This window comes from Schistosoma haematobium, chromosome ZW, assembly GCF_000699445.3.
Source record: "Schistosoma haematobium chromosome ZW, whole genome shotgun sequence".
NCBI classification, from domain to species: domain Eukaryota; kingdom Metazoa; phylum Platyhelminthes; class Trematoda; order Strigeidida; family Schistosomatidae; genus Schistosoma; species Schistosoma haematobium.
The window spans coordinates 19,003,699-19,025,672 of record NC_067195.1 but is presented as its reverse complement, the minus strand read 5'-3'; the positions used below and the strand labels follow the sequence as shown (position 1 = coordinate 19,025,672).

Here is a 21,974-nt window from a genome sequence, read left to right as displayed (position 1 = left end):
GAATGAATGTATTTGATGTTTGAACGCTAAATATGATGTCATATTCTAAAACGGGTATATAATTACATACATTTAACATGTCTGCACGAAACACTGTACCATCTTATTTTCACAATACCCAAGAAGAATTTCAGCTTTAGTCTAAAGTGTAAGTTGTTCAACGCTGTAATGTAGTTAAGTGTGTAACTGAGAGCCTAAATATCTAGAAACAGTAATACAAATGCTAAAGTTCATTTGCCTTTTATGTTACAATATTCAATAACTTTTTCTCCCTTTAGTGATGTCCAAAATGTCACTCATGAAAATTGAAGTTTGGACTGTTTCAGTGCACGTAAATACGGCATGTAAGATATAAAGTACGTACAAAGCTATGATGGATGACAACCCTGAGTAAAGAATACCCTATACACCGACAGCGTATGACATATACCGGCAGATATATATTGAAAGATTTGCAATGCGTTGTATTGAAATACTAAAGGAGCTCCCAGGTAAGATTTCACATCTCGAATTCTAATCACTCATTTATAAAATCAGCTACCATCTACACAGCGTCTTACACGTAGTAAATTGGAAATCAGCTTACAAGAAATAGAATGTAGAAGAGACATGGAATGATTGACGTCAGTGGTAAGTCAAGCGGAACACTTCAAGCGAATCAATGACCTGGTATCACATACTAAATCAATTTAAGTCATAATATCAGATGCGAATGGAGCCGAAATAATTGCTATGGATGTTCCTAGTTCCATAAAGTCTTCCGTTAAAGAGACATAACAAGGGCGAAGTAGTGTATATGTCGTGTCGTTCATGAGGGCTGGATTGAAAGATTTGACACGTACCTTCTGAGTATAAATAGAATTGAAAGAAATGCTAGCAGTTATTTATGTAGATATTGGATGAATAGGAAAAGCATTGGCTTGCTACTTCCATCAATGGAGATTAATGCCTCCGGTAGGTTGTACAACAGTGAACGCAACCTCTTTAGTTTTCGAGGATCACGGTATGCCAGGATTACTGTGTACTGGAAATGAATAGCCAACATGCATTGATTTCGTGAGAAGGATTCAGTCGCTAAAAAATGACATACAACAGGATACATGCAGCTATCGATTATTTAAAATTTTTTGGAAGCTATGTAGACACATGATATTTGCATATCTTCAATTTACTGACTTTACGGGTAAGCATGTTGACTATAGTCAACATATGAACCGGTTCCACGATGTGATCTGAAATTAAGTTAAAATAATAGAAATTTTGACAGATTGATCGGAAGACTAAAAGAGAGATGGGGGGTCAACATATATTGATAGTAGCTGATGGGATCCGCATTTTGATAAATAATGGAATGTTCTAGTTTTATTGCATGGTTACCGATAGAAATTAGAGTTAGTTGGATAAGAAAGCGAAATTGTTGCTGATCAAAATTCTGAATCGTTTGGCGTTTCTGTTACCATGTTAGTGTTCGCATGATATCTGATATTATGACTCTGAATTCTTATTGTTTCTCAGTAAAATCTGATTTCATCTAAGTTTGGACCAAGCAAACATGACTGGACGTTCATTCCCTTTAATGTCTAGATGATTTGTAATTCTATCAATAATATCAGCAAATATCATTCTACCCTAACGACATTATAAGCTGAATTTTTGCCAACTACTTCGTTTGATTTTTGTGTATCTTTCAATTTGCTTGATCATACTAGGGTATACTCGAAATATTTAATTGAAATCTTCATCATAATATTCACATAGAACATCAGCTGATTTTAACTTTGCGAACGATTAGAAAGAGGTCTGTCAACAGATACAAGTCTGTTAGAAAACCAGTTTGAAGATACATTTTGCATTATTTTCTACAATATATACGGTCGTGGTTCCAAATATAATAATCGAGGATTCAAAAAAAGCGATATAACAACGATCCAAAACTAGACTACTTTTTAACAAATGATCAGCTTCCAGTTTAAGATTTCTGGATCCAAGCACCAGAACACTTCGATCTACTCACACTGTTTCCACGGTTTATTAAGTTCATTATTTCATAACTTCATGGGACAAACGCCTTCTCCCGACACCTTTATTTAGAACTTGATTATTTTTCACAGTGCAGCTAACCGACTTAACGTTTGTGAGTGTGATAGCTACTGCTTTTGAAAACCCCAATGCCTTAAGACAAACGTACTTACTTGGGTTACAAGACATGAAAACCCACAAATAACTACTAAACTGACAAGAATCGCTTCGGTGTAAAGGTTCGGCAACTTTATATTGGACATTACCTAAAACATGGAACCATACCAAAATGTAAGGAGGTGAACGTAAAAAACTCGATCGATCTATATATTCTCGTTACAAGTATCTTGTAAACCGTTTCAAATATAATGACTCACCGCGAATCGGAGTTATGCGACCACTTTAGTTATCGTTAAAAGTATGCTATACTGATAGACTTCAGTGGAGTTATCATGATTAACACTGCCTCACAAGTTTTGTGAGATGTCGATGGTTTGTTGAAGGACAACTTATGTTCTGATATGAACGGAGTGGAAATCGGCAATATTTGGTCTGTAGACTTATGGTCTGCTTAGGTATTATTAACATCATAACATTAGATGTAATCTCAAAACTGTAGATTTGCCATGATGTGACCACCTAATCTATAGGGTCTTACTTAGAAGTCATATGATTCTCTACACTGAATCGTCCTATGGTAATGATAGGCGATATGAAGTTCAGCACTTCTGAAGAACGCATTTGAGTTGGGAAGAGGTTAATATATTCGATACAATAAGCAAGAGGTTATAGTGACTACGCCTGCGTGCCCGAGCCAAGCTATTTCGATCAATTCTCTTTGCATTCGTCATTGTTAACCTGCACTTAGTGTTACATGCTGAATGCGAATCTTTTCAGTTATTTTACACTCAACTTCAAAGATCGTGTGGTTAGGAGCCGACACCACTACTGGTCAATGAAGTGCTTGGAATTGATTGAAAAAGTACATGGCGTGCAACAAAACATTTAGCATAAGATTATACCTAAACAAATTAACTACATCTGAAACCCTTCCAAGGTCGATGGCGGTCTCAACCTCAGTGTGAGACATGTTGTTAGTAACCAAAGTTCATAAAAACCTACCTTGTTAACAATGAGATGACCATAAATAATAATTAAAACTCTTCTCTGAGAGTTTAAAGGTTTCTATTGGAAAATTCATGACACCTCATAATGAAAGCCGAGATTCTTTGTAAATCATGGGGCCATTGTCTCTTTTGACTATCAGAGCAACAACTAATATACGTGTATTGAATGAGTATGAAACGTAGGAGGCCGAGACGACCATTTAAATTGCCACGAAAATGAAATAAACAACCTGGAGATGGTCTCCAAAGTGGTTTACACTAAGTCGAACCCATTGAAAGCACACTGAGAAGAAGAGGTTAGTCTTAGGAGTTGTGCTGTTGTATTCCGGCCGTGGAAAAGAAAACGCTTTGGATATGTAGAAGGTTGAACTGATGACCTTTAAAAAAGAACGAAAAACACTTAAAGAAAGGTAATATCATGGATTCATAATCACCAAAGTATCTTCCAAATCAAAGAGAGAGGGGGTCACAATGAATATCATCCAGTGTTCTGAGCGACTAGCGATATCATTGAGAGGATGGCTGCAGTTAATCATGGAGATATACACAGGAAATCAATTGACCATCTTGATAGGAGACTTAAAGGCGAAAATCAGAATAGGATACACCGGGTGTGTAGATATCATAGGACATGGACAATGAGAATGATAAGCGAATCACTGAAACTTAGGAGCAGTAGAACATAGAGAACACGTTTAAGAGCTCTTGAATAAACCACCCTCCCTGAAAACACTGGATATCGAAGCAGGATATACAGAATTTCCCGTGGATGTTATTGTGAAGACAATGAAAATTAGTATGGCCACCAGACAAATGAAGAGTGGTAAGGCAGCAAAACCAAACAGTGTCCAGGCCTAGGGACTGAAGCTAGGCATAGTAGTGACAGTGAAGATGCCCCACGTTCTCTTCAGAAAGATTTGGTGTTTACGACAAATACCGACAGATTATAAAGAGGGATAATATTCATGTACCAATCAAATCGTGACACGGCTAGTCACAGTTGAATAATCGGTCAAGTGCAACTCATTGCTATGTATCAACTTCTTGGAATAAGAGAAAACCCTTAATAGAATGAATAAGAGAACTTTACAGAGCTAAACAACTTACTTATCCTGACTTTGGCTATGCCAAGACTCTGTGTTCAACGGTGCGGATTAATTTAAAATGGTGCCCGTAGGAAATTACTTCCTTATAATGCTTCGAACAGAAAATTCGATATACCTACTGAAACGACTTCGAATAAGTACTATAATTCCTATGAGATTTCGAAGTTGCCACCCCATCATTCGGGGTATTAAGATGAAGATCAGTATGGAAGGAAAGAACTTAAAACCAAACACATGATAGAATTAGGGTTAGCCAAGTTACGTATAATCCAGTTTACAAATGAAATTGGACCAGAAAAGTTACGTTGACAGGGAAGTGAGGCTCTTGGCCAATCAGTAACTGACAGTGATAATGCGGTACCATAAAATCTGTACTTACCAAAGAGTGAAGACTTAGAGTAAGAGTTAAGAATGTAAAGTGTTATTTAGTGTCCCTAAACACACTTGGTTACACGATGAACGACATCAAATACATTAACACTCAGTCTTCCATAAGAGGAGGTATGCTATGCCATTTAGCCTTGCACCATCTAAAATTCTTTTTGCACAATGGATATTTTGGTAAGGATATAACATTTGGACAATTTTTGAACGAAGCTCAAGCGACTTAGAGAAAACTCACCTAATTACTACAATCAAAAGAAGCCATAAACTAGTTTGAGTTAGGAATAGGATATAGAATCGAAATTTAAGGTGAGGGATTGACGTAAAAGATTTCATCACGCACTGACGTCAGCTATAGTGACAAAATACTATTTAACTTTGTAAGTGAATGCATTTCGCACCGGAATTCACGATTTGGTTAGTTTCTAAATTGTAGTTTCACAGAGCTTTTCACTAATTTCGAGAATTTAAAGGACTAGATACTTGATTAGTAGTGAAATTCACTTTTTCTATTAATACACTTTGAACTTTGCTTCAAGTGTATAAGGCGTTATCTTAATTCTGACTGGCCAACTCAAGGCCATTAGCACGTTGTAATTATTCACTGTTAGCCTCGAAAAAAATATATATATTCCCTTTACTGTATTTTATACATAGTCCACTTCTATATATAAAAATGATTGCCATATCCTTTGCTATCTTATGACTTGTTTGTTGTTAAATTTACAAGTCTCCAACGTGTTTCGTATTTATATCTTATTTTTACGTTGTATCGACGTGATCAGTCGATAGAGGACATATGACAAGGCCATTATCCATAAAACCTTTATAATCGATTATCTTAAACCCAGTCAAAAGACGGAAATAAAGAGGTTCAAAGATATATTTTATGGCCCCAAGCTGCCAGCTTTGGGGAAAATTTGGTCCATTTTGGGGGAGCCGCTATAGTAAATTTTGGGGAAATGAGACGAAAAACCCTAAATTTCCCCAGACTAGCGCTAGTCAGTGTCGTAAAGTATGTTATCTAAACTGACTAGTTGTTGCAATGGATGCGTACCATGGTGAACCCAATGGTGATCTTGTGCAGATACATGATTGAGCTCTTTTAGCTAGGGTGTTTCCATTAGAACTAATGAGGTGAATGTTCGTGTCAAATACGTGCAGAACTATTTGTCGTGGGGATTTACCTACCACTACGCGCAAAAAGTTATGCTCGGTTACCGTACTGTCTTAACAGTAATGAGGGACTATAGTGTTATCATTTGGTAAGTACTTTGATAGTAGTACGTTACTTTACTGTTCAAAACAAAAGAATGCACTCCACTAAGCTAAATTGGTAGTTTCAAATACTTGATATTCCCCTAATCAAATCTCTGTTTTCTCAAGTGTTTTCCCTGCGTATCATCTTTAGAATATTTGTCTAAGTGTTTATTTAACGTTCTAACAAAATTCTTAGCTACACCTAATTTTGATCAATTTGGTCCATCCAAATAACTAAGTATGTGGTTGTGACAAGTTATTTTGATATGCTAACAAGTTGCGCCGATTCATCACCTTCCAAAGCCCCATGCGTGTAAGGTTTTCATATTTTGTTCGTCTCTTCGGTTTTTTGGCGGTGTTAACAGCTTTTATCGTACTGTGGAAATTGGGGAATGTCTCATATTATTTGGGATCTAAAAAGTACTCTGAGTTATTAAACAAGCTGATTCTGTAAATTTTAAGGGGTTTCAACCACAGTCATGAATCTGATTACGACGGAAACGGCTTCAAAAATGAATATGACAGGTACTTTTAACTTTAATTGTCATCTATCACTTAGATTCACTCGTGAATTTGAAAGATTAAACTCAGACTCCGTTCGTTCTATCCGGTGCATAGTAAATGAAAAATTAATAGTCGGGTGCTATTTGCTGAAATCACAAGAAGTACTCATACCATTTGAATTAGTCCGTAATTATTTTAAGGTTTGTCTTTTTTTGTACGATTTTAGTTTTTTTACTTTTAAAGAGTGATGTCAAGAGTATGGGGATATCTTCTTCGTCCACAGTATGCTTATAATTGTTCATGAATAAAACTAACACGTTTTATCAACATCCCAAAGTGTGAGAAAGCCATTTTAATAATTCACCACTAGTAATGTAGTCGGATGATATAGATGAGGTAACTTTGAAAATCTCTTCTTGTGGATCTTCCGACTTCTTGCTGTTGATATTCGTTGCGTCTACTGCGAATTATTGATATTCAAGTCGTGCTTCGCTCCTATTTGTATCTATTTATATTGAAGTAAGAAGAATAAACGTGGATTGAATGTATTACACTTAATTATGACACGGATGTCTGGATGATAATTGCGAAAGCTGTAGCACTTATATACAGAAGTTATACCATGTAAAAATTTAACGGTCTTGGTGCACGTTTACTAATCTTAAATGTGGGAAGTTATTTTTATTCTTTTTAACCTTGAACATGTATTAAGGATTATATTCAGGGCAATATGTATATGATGTTAGTAAATGTTAAAGGAACTGTAACTGTAAAGCGTGTGAAGAAATATAACAATCTGAAAGTGTATACTCTTTCCATAAAATTTTGAGCATGTTTAGTGGCACTATCTGAAAAATTGAAATTCAATATTTCAGTACGCTTATTGAATTTCATGTTAAGTGACTTTTTAAGGTTAAATTTCGGCTCTTAGTCCTCTTTACAGATAGTGTGCTGTGATCAGAGGAATAGCTCTTCTGAGGAAACGAGAATACTTTGTTAAGGTTGCCTTATGGGTTAAAGCCTGCCTAGAAATTAGGAACTAAGTAAGTTTATTTTCATTCACAAATTCGTATAGTAGTGCACATCACATATGAACCAAGGCTGAAATTATTAGGATGGTCATAATTTATTAACAACTCAAAGGATTTCAGTGACATCAGGGTTCTCAAGTGCATACCGATTGAGCCAGATTTTCGTGAGGAAACGTTTTCAGTCTTAAGTAGACATGTATCCTGCATAAATTATATTTATATTTTTATGGAACTTGCTTCTGGATTATGTAAAATACTTTCTAATATTCTTCAGGTAACACTTTTTTATTCTATTAATTGTATGTCATTAATCATAAATACCACAAGTTTCACAAAATCTTTAAGAACCTATGGATATCTGAGTATTATAATCATGGGATATCTTGCTCTAGACACTTCAAGGAATAAAAACCCTTCACAACTTTAGGTGATTTCCACAGATTTGCCCTCGAGTTATCATGGAAATTAGCCTACGTTTTCTCCGAGATATTTTAATATCCTGCTCAGTTGATTATTGGTTGTACATAGTTTTACTCATTACGATTAAGTTGGTAGTTGTGAACAAATTTTCTTACAGATTTATTAACCTATCTCTATTAAATAAACTTCTGAAATGAATTATTTTAAAATTAATTGGTATGTTACACTAAGTACTACTCAAGTTCTTCAATCTTTCACAATTTATTGTTCAATAAGTTTTTCGTGCTGATCATATTTGATTACTAGATTCAAATTTTCGATAGATTCTTATTGGGTCTTTCTAAGATATTACACTGATGTTTCATAATGATCCACTGTAGTGTTAAATTATCTCCAAAACACAAGCTGATAGAATTAAGTGCAAACGTTTAAATAACAACGTGATAAATATGAGGGTTCGGAGTCATACGACTACATATGTATGTAGTACTTTAAAATATGAAAAGATAATGAACAATTTAGCTAAAATGTGATTGTTTGACCACTAATAAGTAGTATTTGATTTTTCGCATTACTAAACTAGATCGTTTTCATATTTAGGTTTATGGTTCCCTTGATTTATCGTCTAGCACATTTTATTGGAATCACGCCAATGTTGACATCCCAAAACCATATTTGCATAAACATAATCCTGTCGGTATATATATGCAGTTTCATAAATCCAATGTAGAAAAACGAGATAATGTGAAATTAATCGTTGCAGATGAAGGTATGCTATGGCTTTTAATTTTATGGAATGTAGATTTTCTTTTGGTGTGTTAACACCTAGTGTTAATTATGACTGTTATCACCATTGATTCTGGCGCTTATGTTAAACTATTTTGTTATTTAATGAGTTTGAGATAGGACAAAAATTAGGTTGATTTTTTTTTCAGTAATTTAACTGTTTTCAGTCTATGGCAAAGAAATGTCCTTTGAATTCTGCTATGTGAAAAATCAAGCAACAACTGTTGGATTTAATTTAAATAATGTATAGTTCTTGTATAATGAAGTCAGTCCATTTATGTGTATACACTAATGTTAACCGAGAATGTACTACCCCTCCTTCCTTTCTTCCCTGCAAACGACTGACTAAGTAAAGGGTTTCTTATACAATTTCTAAACTGATTAATACAAATCCATGTTTCTAGGTTGGAAACCACGATGCAGTTTAGTGTTGAACAAGCTGGAATGTAAAATTTAGGAAGCTGAAAACGATAACTGGTCAAAAACATGCTAGAAGATACTAATTAATTGGTTTGTATCACTACACCCGATTAATGGACACATTATTTGAACATACATTTGTTGGGGATGTGCGATCACCAAACACAACTTATGATAAAGGAAGTCAGTATCGATGAAGATGGATTTCCACTGGATTAAATTATTCAAAATGATTTCTTCTCATGGACTTTCAGTACATTTTTATTATGATTTGTATTTGGTGACAAATACTTGGTTCATAAATTCTAATGATTGTTATTGACATACAATCAATTAAGTTAGATGTATTTTCAATTATGATGGGGTCATCATCAACCACTAGTCTTCTTACTCAAGTTAGCGGGAAAGGGAAAAAGATGACTGAAGTAGTTTCATTCATTATATTGAAGTTGGAGTTGAGAAATACGAGCATAATTTATGGACATAAATTTTAAACTATTTCTGTACACTTGCTGTATATTTTTATAACCTGCTCTTTGCTATGCGATTCGAAAATATCAACTCAACAGTGACTCGAGATTTAACGCAATTAATGCTTAATGCTATCCATCCAATAATTTTGACCCAGCCCCTAACTGTTAGGATTACTAAGTCTGGTCTGTGAATGTAAAGAATATATTTTGTCAAAAAAGCCACTCTTTATTTACAGATTGTTTTGCAGAGAATATTACATTTAAATAATTATAACATGTAAACCAATGTTACGTTGAACAAAGATCAAAACTGATTCAGTGCATAACAGAAATTGTCAGAATCAAATAGAACAAAATGCCGAAATAATTAGTTGTCGAATTTGTTAAAATTCAGTCAAATGTCAAATTGGACGACTATCATGATGGTTTAATCAATAGTCTTACTCCTGATAGCGCTCTGTTACCTCCTCTCAAAGAGTTGTAAGATTCCACTCTTGAGTCAACCTGTAATAACTTTGGTCCTTATTTTCGTGACGATCTTAAATAGTTTTGTTCCGGTCTCACCAAATCAGATATTACATCCACTTATTCAAAAAGTATAACAGAATAGTAGTGACTTCTGTCCAGTGTACTTCATATTTATCAGATATCAAACTTCAAATGTTCATATTATCAGTAATATAATTATTCATCGTATTACAGTAAGCGAGTATATTTTGGTTCATTTGTGTTTGTATAACTAATGCATTGGACCATTTTTTTAATGACACTTTTTCTCTCCATGTAAAATATTTTAAGTATGGTAGCTGAGCTAAATACTCATAAATCCATTTCCATTTATCGAATGTAATTCATATATTGCGGTGAAAGTTTTCTATAGTGCATATATCTGGCAATTCATTTCGTTCATTATCTTGTTAAAAAGTTGAATCACAACTTATTTGTATATTTACATTCAAATACAAACAATCATACATACCAGGAGTACCAATCAGTCAACAATGGAGATCTCGCGGTTATCCATATCCAATTCAAATAGCACAATTTGGCTTGAATCATTTCAGTCAATTAGTAATATCAGCTGGTCGAGCGAAATCTGAAAATGTACGAAATGTTTTGTCGTTGGACAATAAAAATATGGAGTTAGATCTTATTGTTCCCAGTAATAATGTAATTCATCGTTGGGCTGATAAAGAGTTTATACATAAATGGAATGACAGACTTATGTTATCAGGTATGGTTATCATTTAATTAAAATCATTAAATTTTGACTGTATACACGTCAAAAAAATCCTTTTTTATGGAATTGACATGTGGGACAAAAATAAAATCTAATAACGCTGTCTTAATTCCCTTGACATTTGAGTGATCTACAAAATTCTTGTTTTCAAATTGTTTATGACATTTAATATTGCTATTTTTCTGTTGAGAGGTTTTATTCTAACATATGTAAAACCTGTTCTCTTGACCAATGTTCTTGTCTTTAATGTCGATTTATTCGGAAGTTTGCATCAATAATCCTGTTTCGCTAGCAGTCATCACTTGGTCACATATAATCTGATCAGCATACTACCGATTTATTTTAAAAATCCTGAGTTCGAATCCCGCGGGCGGGATCGTGGATGCGCACTGCTGAGGAGTCCCATACTAGGATAAAACGACCGTCCAGTGCTTCCAAGTTTTCCATGGTGTAACTTCAATTGACTCATGAGTTCAACTGTTAAATCCACAATGTGTTCAAGTCACAAAGTCCTAACCGATAACAAAAATAATCTGTTCGTGTGTAGTAGGAATCTGTTGTCGTAAGATATAAAAAAACGACGTGTTTTATCTTATTTAGTGATCATTTTCATCAAAGTCAATTTTAACAACTGGGAAACCCAAAATAACTGAACAGTTGTTATCACCTAATTTGTTTTATACCTGATTTCGTACGGGGTTGAATTTCCAATTGAATCTTTTATTCTAACAGCGAAAATAAGTAAAAAGATTTAATTTTGCTCTTTAATGTCTTACATTAATTCGGTGCCCAATTACTGTGAAAATTCGTTCAAATTTAGATGAACATTCTTACAAATTATCGTATAGTTTGTTTATTTATTTCCTATTCATTCTTCACTTGTTATCACCCTCCGATTTCATCCATTCAAATACAGTATAAACATATCTATAAAAGAGTCTGGTTTCAAATAAAGTCATGATAGCAATTAAATGACTGATTATAATAGTTATAATAACAAAGATTATGTGTATATACAATATTCATACACGATTTCTTATTATTTCTGAAAACATGAAATATAGTCAAAACTTCACTGAATTTAACTTGTCTGTGATGCTGACAGGTTTCATACGGAGCGAGGTGACTACATTTAGAAATAAATGTATTCACATTATCATAATTTTTAGTCCCTTTTTTACTCTGTGTGAGATATAGCTTATAAGTTCATGCATGAATTCAGTCGTTACAATACAGTTGCATTTGTTCAATTTATTCCGTATAGTTGATAAACTGAACTCCTATGGTCAAGTATTGTCAATAATCCCAAAGCTTCAAGAATGGGATTATCTCATTATGAGTGGTCGTCAGTGGACATATGGAAGCCATATTGAATTATCACTTTTATGGTATCCTCCAGGTGGAAGTTATAAGAATTACCCTACAAAAAGTTTAATTGTATACAATTGTTCATCGTCTCCAAGTAGACATGTCAGTTCGGTATTTATTTATATTGTAAATTAATAATACTGTTTCTACAAACAACGGTAATAATTGTAATTAATATGTCAGTGTTGAAAACAGGCTTAATATTTTTGTGACAAATAATTGCCATTTGTTTATAATGTGAAGTTTGCTCGATCTACTTATTGTTTAGGATCTGATTGATATCATGAAGTGAACTATTTTGTAACTAAATAATAACAGAAGTCACAAAATAAACCGTAACAAAGAATATCGTACATTTATGGTCAGTTATTCATAATCACTGTGGAGCTGAGCACAGAAATGAGTTAACCTAATTCGCCATGTCACGTCAACCCAACAAGATAAAGTTAACTGGCTAAGCAGCAGATAGATCAAGACCATCGTAGCGTCTATGATAACACAAAAGGCTAAAGATATAGAATATGGTTTGACAAGATGGAATGTAAAGGTACATATGAAGGAATATTGGTACTCGATATCTAAATGAAGATAAAGGGCAAATATATCTGTGCCGACACCGATTTTGATCTATTTCATCCAATGTTTTCAACTGATGACCAAAATTAGTCAAAAACGATTCTCCAAACTTAAGCGTTTTAAGTTTCTGGACGGCATACTTACTGTGGAATCAATCCACATGGCTCGCATCCTGAATAGCTTATTCTCTAAAACACCGAAAAAGTGTATAAATATTCATACACTACTCTGTGTATCATCAATTTTATTGAAGTACAAATGTTTTCTTTTTTCTCAATAGTTTGAGGGTGGGTTCAACAGTTATTCAGGGCATAGTACAAGTTATATTGCAAAATATTGCTTTGCATTTACTCTTGTGTTTACTCTTTCGTTAAGATTCGATTCGCGTAGCTAGATGCGAGTCATAACAGTTAGTAACTGTTTTCCTGTTGACTCAAATATTAATTAAGTAACTACATAATAGGTAATTTATTTCACTGTGTATTAACTTTTTTGTCTTTCAGCAAACCTATGCCACTATCATTCATAATAATAAAGTCACATATTGGATGCCTGAATGTGAAAAACAAGCCAAGATATATGGATTTGTTGATAATATCAAGGTAGCACGTGATCTTTACACTGATTTAATGAAAGTATTCTACGCAAATCGAAAGTCATCGGAATATACTGGTTTAAGTAGTATGAAATTATTAAATACTGTTAATGATACTAAAAATCCATCGTAAGTATTCCGACTTTTTGGTATAGGCGAAGATTCTATGGTTCATGTTGGAACTACTTGTAAAATTGTGATTGTTTATTTTGAAATAACTTGGATATCACGATATTTTGGTACCATGTTCAATGCTTTTAAGATTATGTATCATGTCGACTCAGTTTACTTTTATTACTATATAACCTTACAATTCCTCCCCGCCAAATGGCTATTAACTGAATGGTTATAAATTTTAAGAATTCGCAGACAACACACCTCGTTATCTTTCGCTAATTACAGGTCGGAAATGTTAAATGTTTGGAGGTAATCCACAAAAAACCCTGGACCCAGGTTTCTCACTAGTTGGTTTACTTACAATCCTAATGAAACTGACAAATCATCACCTAATATCATTGCATATTGCAAGAAATATCGATGCACTCAGACTAATGACTACATTGCAACTTAATCAACAGAATTCTGTTGACATTTAAAGACTAAACAAATATGATATTAGTTACTATTCTGTGACCAATCACTCATACAGATTTTGTGTATTTGTGTTTAAACACCACACCGTTCCTCTGAGCACTAATAGTTATACATGAGTGCTCGAAACTGAAAAAGGTGAAATGACGTTAAAATTTGATTTATTTCCGGGTTCAAATAAATCCAAATTACCAGTCCTTGTGTTTTAATTACACGCCACGCCGTTAAGTATTATTATCGTTTCCTACATTGTAGGCGTAGATTACGGCTTTGCGTATAAACGTGCACATACTGAGTTGCATTATTGTTTATTTACCTCGTTCGAAATTTATCGAAACCCTCTATGTAAGCAACATATAAGCATTTAATTATTCAACTGATGTTGTAATACATTTCGAAGGCCGGTATTTCAAAAAGACGAATTGTAGTCCATCTACTAAATGAGAGTTTTTGTGTTCGGGTCTGGGGCTACGTTTTATGTGAAGGTTGGTGATGCTAGCTTGCTGCTCAAACTGAGGTAGATTAGTGTTAGAGCTCGAACTAGGTACCTTGTAGTTGGAAGCATAACGTTTTGACTGTTAGACATATACGAACTTATTGTTCGGTCAATTTGAATCGTTTTACATCCAAGACATACTTTTTTATTTTCATAAAGGCTTCTTACAAACGGACCTTATATTTCCCTACACCGAGAGATTAGTTTGTACATCAGTTCTTGTCACTTGAAAATTGGCTTGGATTTTGACAATTTAAACAGATAGTGTATTCCTAGTTACTTACCACTTGATTCTTAATTATATTCTAGATGATTTCACTTGGTAACTAGTAAAACCATTGTTGCCAAGTCTTCCACTATCCGACTCAGTTGCTCTTATAGTTTAGGCTTCTTCGAACATTTTACCTCACTCGACTAGTCCCCAAAATCAGAAGGCGACTTGGACAGGAACGTAATTATATTTCAAAACAAACCGAGTTGAATAACGATGAATTTTTAGTAAGAAAATCGTTAGAATACCTGTAATTTTACACAAGCTTCTGTAGTCTTTTTATCTGACAGCTCCGATTGGGTTGAATTAGTTCAGTCAACGTGCTCCGACACAATCTTCATGGATCATGCTTTATTACAATGTCCTACTAGCAATTGCATAATAAAAAAACAAATATCGTTGTAGAATAACATAAATTCATTTATTTCGTGGATTTCTTTCAGCTGCTTACAACCCATGGCCGTAGTATTATTCATGAAAACGAAACAAGGTTACATACTTTTTATCGGAAATGTCTCGAATAAATTGAGTTAATAGGTGAGAGATAGAATAATAATCAAAGATAACAATATGGAAGAATTGACATCGCTTAAACGTTCACTTATTTGCAGGTTGAATATATATGAATGCTCTAGAACAACATAGAAACAAATTTTTTTCAAAATTGAAGATAAATTGTGTAATACTCACTTAAAAATATAGATTAGTTGAATAAAGCTCCCGTGTAAGAATTAAGATATTTGAAATTTTAATTAAGGTTTTTGGAAAAATGTCCTACGTAATAGTCTGACGAAAAAAAGTCATTAGGGCAAATCAAGATTGATAACAGTATCTTTTTGGATACGTCAATTCTGTTTATATTTTTCTATTGCAATAGCTTCGAGAAAAGGTAACAGTTTTGGATTCCTTGACTTATTGAACATCTTGAAGGATTTTCAGACATTAACATCATGTTCACTATCGAGTAAATTACGAGTGATTTCACTGTTGAGAACGTGTCCATTTAGTCCAGACTTTGTGGAATATCTTCAGAGATGAGGACACTAACCACTCTTTCTGTTCTTTCTGTGTATGTGCTTTGGAACGTACATATAAACTGGTAAACACAATTGAAGGTAATATAAGGTGGAAATTTGTCTGTATTTGATTGTCGTAACGAAAATTTAGTTTGATATAACGACGCCGACTTAGCCACTGGATACATCCTTTTTAGTATTGCTTTTAGCCTGAATTCAATCCCAACTATGTCATCCGTTTTGAAGCTAAGTTTTAGAAAGACTGGCTTTTTTTTCAACCGTGGAATATCTTATTTCCTTTTTTTTCTAGTCGTTCCATATTTATTTGTAAACTTGCAGATAACCATTATCACGTAAGCGATGTTCAACTAATGGCTGATACCTTCTCGATTCTATATTCAGAAAATCATCTGCGAACACGATTAAATAACCCTCTGAATAAGGACGTTTGTAGCCTATTGCACAAAAGCTATGGACGTTCAAATAAAGCTCACTCAATATGTCGTTTCGATAAAGATGTCTTAACAATCGGCTATTTGAATTACGATAAATACCAAAGTCTAGAAAATGAAACATGTCGTGTTCATATACCAATGCAAATCTAGTTTGCACTTTTCTGAGGAGTTTCATCCTTGGATAAAACAGCTATCTAGTGCTTCCTAGCCTTCAATGATTGTTGAAGGTCATTTCGTGACGTAACTTGTAATATTGAATTTAAGCTTTAATTACAGCATTATATGACAGAATTTATCTATAAATATGCTTATTTCAATCGTTTTTTGTCATTTGATCTATTTTCTATTTTCAGTCATGTACAAGTATTAAATATAAACTTCTATATTAATGCCCAATATAACACTAATGATATCATCATAGAAAAATTATACCTTGGTAAATTAACCAATTTACAATTAACATTTCCAACTGTAAATAGAATAAACTTGGCAGAGAAATTATTTCATGAAATACGTTTTATGTCTGCTGCTGATTGGTTTATTAAGCATCAAGATAAAAAGACTGGTGGTTGGTCTGTTAATGTTCAACGTTCATTCAATGGTAGAAAAGCTCTAAAACCTGGATGGTATTCTGCTATGGGTCAAGGTAATTCTGAATTGTTAATTTTTTTCAATATTTTAACCAGTAGTGTAACATCTTCAATTACTTTCTGTTGTATGGTCCTAAAGAAATTATACTACCGTAAAATGATTGTCTCTAGTGTATTTAAACGCATTTTGTTATTACGGCTTCAAGGATAGTTATTTAATGAATGGAGCTGTAATATTAATTGTAATACTAAATCTATTGTTGTGCTTTTGTCAACGCATAATAGATATCTTCTTGAGAAAGTGAATTATGTAAGAAGCCTACATGTAATTCATTGCTAGGGCTAATTTATTATTAATGTTCACCTGTAGAATGTGATAAGTACATGGTTTTAGAAGAAAGCTTTTAAATAAAGACAGTGAATTGTTGTCAGTAAGGCGGATATTCATTGGTTAACGCTTAGAACTTTCAATCACTGGAAGGGATGATGACACAAAATATATTTGACAAAGCTGCTAAAATTGTTTAGTACGCGTTTTGTACATATTCAAATGATACTTCTCGTTCGATTCATTTCGAGGAAGGGAACTAAGACTGACTAAATACATTATTCACTTAATCTTAATCTTTCTTCAACATGGCTAACGAAGTGCGTCTGTTTTAATGCATTAGTTTGCTCTGTGCTCATTTACAGTTATGTAACATGGCAACGTTTACTGGGATCAGAAACGTTTTTAGGGTTCGATGGATACTGTGAGTCAATAATATCAGGCTTACTTCCAGAGTTTTAAATGGGTAGAGTAGGTCAATCAATGATGTCAATATTCACTAACCGAGACATATTTTGTACAGTTTAAGCCTCCTTTAAATCTTCGTGTATGACAATTGGTTCTGTATTGGTTTAGCAAACAGAGTTAATTTCTGAATCACATAGAATAACACTATAAAGTTACTATTGTCATGAATTTTGTTAGGAGATATAGATTTCGCTATTCAAGTTCCCGACTTTCTGGAAAACATTAATCACAGACAATAAATTACACAATTTAGGAACAATCGCATGGAATTTGATGCATTTATTTTGTATCGTTTAAATCACTAAACCTAAACTTCATTTGGTCATTTACAATCCTGTTAGTTTTCCCTCTCCCAGCCGACTAATAAACTTAATTAATTATAACTTTATTTCAGGTCAAGCGATTTCACTTCTAGTTAGAACTTATAATTACACTGGGAACCCATTATATTTGGAAGCTTGTCATCGTGCTTTAGATTTGTTTAGTGTAAATATAAATCATGGAGGTATTCGTTCGTATTTCCTCAATCAATCCGATTTAGTATGGTTCGAAGAGTACCCGTTTGATCCTCCAATTCATATATTAAATGGGTTTATTTATTCACTCATAGGTTTATATGATTATACCAAAGTAAGTTTAACGCTTTTAAAATTTCTATTTTATTAGAACCACATAATGAAGCATTTAATTATTTGTCTGATGGTTAGACAATAACATCAGTCCATGAAGTGTAGCAGTAGTCCAGTGCCTAAAGTATTGGGAATTCAATCAGTAGGTTAGATGTTTAAACTTTATTACCGTCCATCACTGGAGTTCAACCAGGTCTGTTGTGAGATAGCAAATCACTGAAGGCAATGGTGGACGGTGGCGCAATTTAATGGATTGGTTGAAGCTGGACATTAAAACCGTTGGATGCCAGCTAAGTGGTCTAGAGGTTAGGTGTTCGCGCGCAAGACCGACAGGTCCTGGGTTCGAGTCCTGCGAGCGAGATCGTGGGTGCGCACTGCCGAGGAGTCCTATACTAGGATGAAATGGCCATCCAGTGCTTCCAGGTTTTCCATGGTGGTTTAGCCTTAATTGACTCATGAATTCAACCATTAAATTACTGTAATTTGCACAAAACTCCCTTCTGATAATTTTGTATCAACCAATAAATTGGTTTTACCAACCTGAGTGCTTGTTCACTACAGTATCACTAACTTCCATCAAATCTTTATGGTCCAAAACGAGTTCATAATCTTGTAAGTGGTAAACTACTCTTGTTTAATGAAGTTATTGACTGTTGAGAATTGAATACTTCATGGTTATAAATAAGAATAATATGTCTTATTGTTCCGTTGTACTATCTAAACTTGGATTAATTTTAACTTGGTTATTTATTCTCTGAAGAAGTGACTTACACTAAGTCACGAAACGTCAGAAAATCTGATTTTTCTACTCATCGGGATATTACAAATATATTATTTATTTATAACAATCTACCCAATGCTCAACTTATTCGAAATTATCAAATCAAACCTTGGTAGTGATACCTACTTCATGGTTATGTTTTGTTGAGAAAGTACAACCGATTGTTGAAGACTTTATGTAACATAACTCCAAATCGAAAACAATGGCGCAAATGGATTCATTTTTAGTCTAAAATTACGCCTTCAAACCAGTGTTATTCTCATAATGTTCAGTCTCTGACTTTATTTCATTTTTTGAAACTCTTTTATGCAGCAGTTGGGATGACTCTCCCACATTGTATGAGGATTTCATATACCTAAATTAATTGTTGCTCTGGTTATGAGAAGGGGCATCAGCCTCGTGACTTTTGAAGGAACTCGCTTTTCACCATGAGGCGTCATAACTCTTCTAAATGGAAGACCTAACTCCCACGTCAGAGTTTAAGTGGTTTGAATTATTTTTTCTGGTTGGCGTTTTTGCAGCGAGTTAGTTTTCTACGGATGGGGTCGCTAACCCCATTTCCAACCCTTCTTCATTCGGGCTTGGATCCGGCAGTAGCCCCAGAGGGGCTCCAGTCGGAGTTGGAACCGTTTTATGTTTACTTTATATCTTCTGCATTATAATTCCATTATTTTGTGAGACATGTGGAATGATTATTAGTTTACTGTCTAAATATTTGATAAGCGATTCTGTCGTTTAAACGCAAAACTAATCATACTTAGTTTATTCGAATTTTTATATATTCACGAGACTGAGTTAGAAAGAAGGATGTTCAGTAGTACAGTGCACCTTTGACTAATATGTTTTTATCACCTTTTTTCAAAATGAACCATTTATTGGTGAGCACTAATTACACTCATTGAGTATTTTTTTATCATTACGCATTCAATATAATATATGCACCTTAAAATTAGAATTAAATAACTTGAGAACAATTAAGTAATTCCTCGTCTCCTGTATTTCATCCAATCAAATGCCTAATTGCTTAATGTTCAAGACATAATTTTTAATGCAACTGTAACATGATAACGAATGCCATTTGATCTTAAGATATTATACAGCTATGGAAAAAATACTTGACTCATTGGGATTTTACAAGTACATGATTTCTGTCAAAAAGCTCTACTGTTCTAAAAATCTGTAATCTGTTTCTCTTATTCAAATGATTTTTTTATTTTTATTTGATTTTTTACCGACTGGATTCCATGTGTAAAGATGATTCTCATACCATAATTTCGCATAAGTTTAGTTATTATAGGAGTTATTGGTTTACACAACCTGTTTTCTCTCTTATTGTAGTTATTGGTGAACTCTGCAGATCCTTTGACTTTATCCTATCTTTCGAAAGCTCAAAATTATTTAGATATAGGATTAACAAGTTTGTCCAAATTGCTCCCGCTATTCGATTCTGGTAGTGGGAGTTTCTATGATCTTCGGCATCTTTCAACGGCATATAATAATAAACCGGTAAAACAAGGTCGATCTAAATTTTCTAAAACTTCTTTTCAATTATCCACTGGACCCAATCGAGCTCGTTGGAGTTATCATTCTGTGCACATTAAACAACTTCAAACTTTGGTTGATTTAGATCCAAAACATGCTTTTCAATGGAATACTACAGCTAATCGATGGATTGCTTATCTTCAAGGTTTCATATCTCTTCAAAATTAATGTGCTTACTCTTACAATCGAATTACTTTCAACATCTTTGTGTTTTAAGACGGATTCCAATCATTTACACTACTGTTACATATATACATATACCAGCCAGTAATTTGCATTTATTTTGATATTAGTCGTTATACATTATATGTATACAATATCCAAGTGATTATTGGGAATTACATGTAATTTCGTTTTCTTATTTAGTATTCACTTAAAACAATGCTTAAACTTTTAAGATTAAGATAAGAGACACATCCAGTTATCTACTGGATAATTTGTAAGACATTCTTATTGATGGATCACTTCAATGTTGGTTTACTGTTTTATATTTTATGACTAAATAAACTTCCATAGTTTCTTTTGGTGTTTTCTACTTATGGCTAATAATAATATTGCATCGACTTGTTCCCACACGGCTTTTGTAGATATGGACGTCCTTTTTTTAACAGTGATTCCTCGATCAAAGATTTTTCAGTTGAGAAACATTCAACTTTACGAGAGATATATTTTCACAAGTAACTCCTATTGCTGAGAACATTGGTTCACCGGTTATACACGTGTTCAGATATTATCGCTATTGTATATAGACTGGGAATTCCAATGTCTTGTTGAACATAAGTGTTTTTTCGCCAAACAATAGTGAACTGAGTTGTAACCCTAATTTGTAGTAATGTTTAACGAATTTACATTTTGTTGTAAAAATGATGCGTAGTAAACCATTCAGTTAATATTAACTGCTTCGTTTCTTCGCATTTGCAGCAATACTGAAAGATAGACCGGTTTTTTAACAGGTGCTGATAACAGTTGGATTCTTCAAGCCACCCTTGGTTTCGAAATATGGGTATGTGGCACAATCCTTTTCTAACCAACAGTATGTTTACGACACTCCGTCTTAGAATCCAGTTACTTATCTTTCAGCTTATGTGACAAGTTGATAGGGCATCCCGAAAATACTGAAAGAACACAGTCTTAATGTTCATTTAAAGTTCAACTTGTTCGGATATCTCAATGGAGTTTGATAGATAATCCGTCATACATATAGCGCTTAATACTAATTTGTTAACCGCATACACTGTCAGTGCATAAAATTAACCAAACGTATACACTTCACATATTTCATGCGTGCCTTCACCTGTAAGTTAGATACATCTCATCAATTCAAAGGAAGATCACAAGCCATCATTTGAATAGTATTCTATTTTGAATTACTTCCGAGGTTTTTAATTCCTCAGCATCCATAGGATTTTTCTAATCGAAACGTACTTTGTATTTTCGAAAAGTTTTATTTTTAAACTGCATAGTGCGGATGAGGTTGCAGGGATAAAACACATTTCTG

The 21,974-nt window shown here is 33.7% G+C and overlaps 1 protein-coding gene across 2 annotated transcripts; it reads left to right on the top strand.

The window, feature by feature from the left end:
* Positions 1-5,183: 5,183 nt before the first annotated feature.
* HSE5 (D-glucuronyl C5-epimerase) lies at positions 5,184-21,360 on the top strand. Of its 2 annotated transcripts, none has more exons than XM_051210608.1 (10): positions 5,184-6,316; positions 6,359-6,421; positions 6,456-6,600; positions 8,452-8,620; positions 10,513-10,764; positions 12,035-12,240; positions 13,218-13,438; positions 16,492-16,784; positions 17,919-18,154; positions 20,273-21,360. In XM_051210608.1, exons 1-10 carry the CDS (start codon positions 6,204-6,206, stop codon positions 20,642-20,644), a joined length of 2,070 nt encoding a protein of 689 aa, XP_051070615.1. In that variant the 5' UTR covers positions 5,184-6,203; the 3' UTR covers positions 20,645-21,360. The 2 variants fall into 2 exon arrangements, with proteins under 2 accessions (XP_051070615.1, XP_051070614.1); XM_051210607.1 differs by adding an exon at positions 6,644-6,919 and having other exon boundaries at positions 12,035-13,438.
* The last annotated feature ends 614 nt before the right edge of the window (positions 21,361-21,974 follow it).

Excerpts from the sequence above, each read along its gene's own strand:
- HSE5 (XM_051210608.1), top strand. The coding sequence starts at position 6,204 with ATGCGTGTAAGGTTTTCATATTTTGTTCGTCTCTTCGGTTTTTTGGCG. Across the intron at positions 12,241-13,217 it reads CATCGTCTCCAAGTAGACAT|CAAACCTATGCCACTATCAT; the intron begins GTCAGTTCGGTA and ends TTTGTCTTTCAG. Across the intron at positions 18,155-20,272 it reads GTTTATATGATTATACCAAA|TTATTGGTGAACTCTGCAGA; the intron begins GTAAGTTTAACG and ends CTCTTATTGTAG.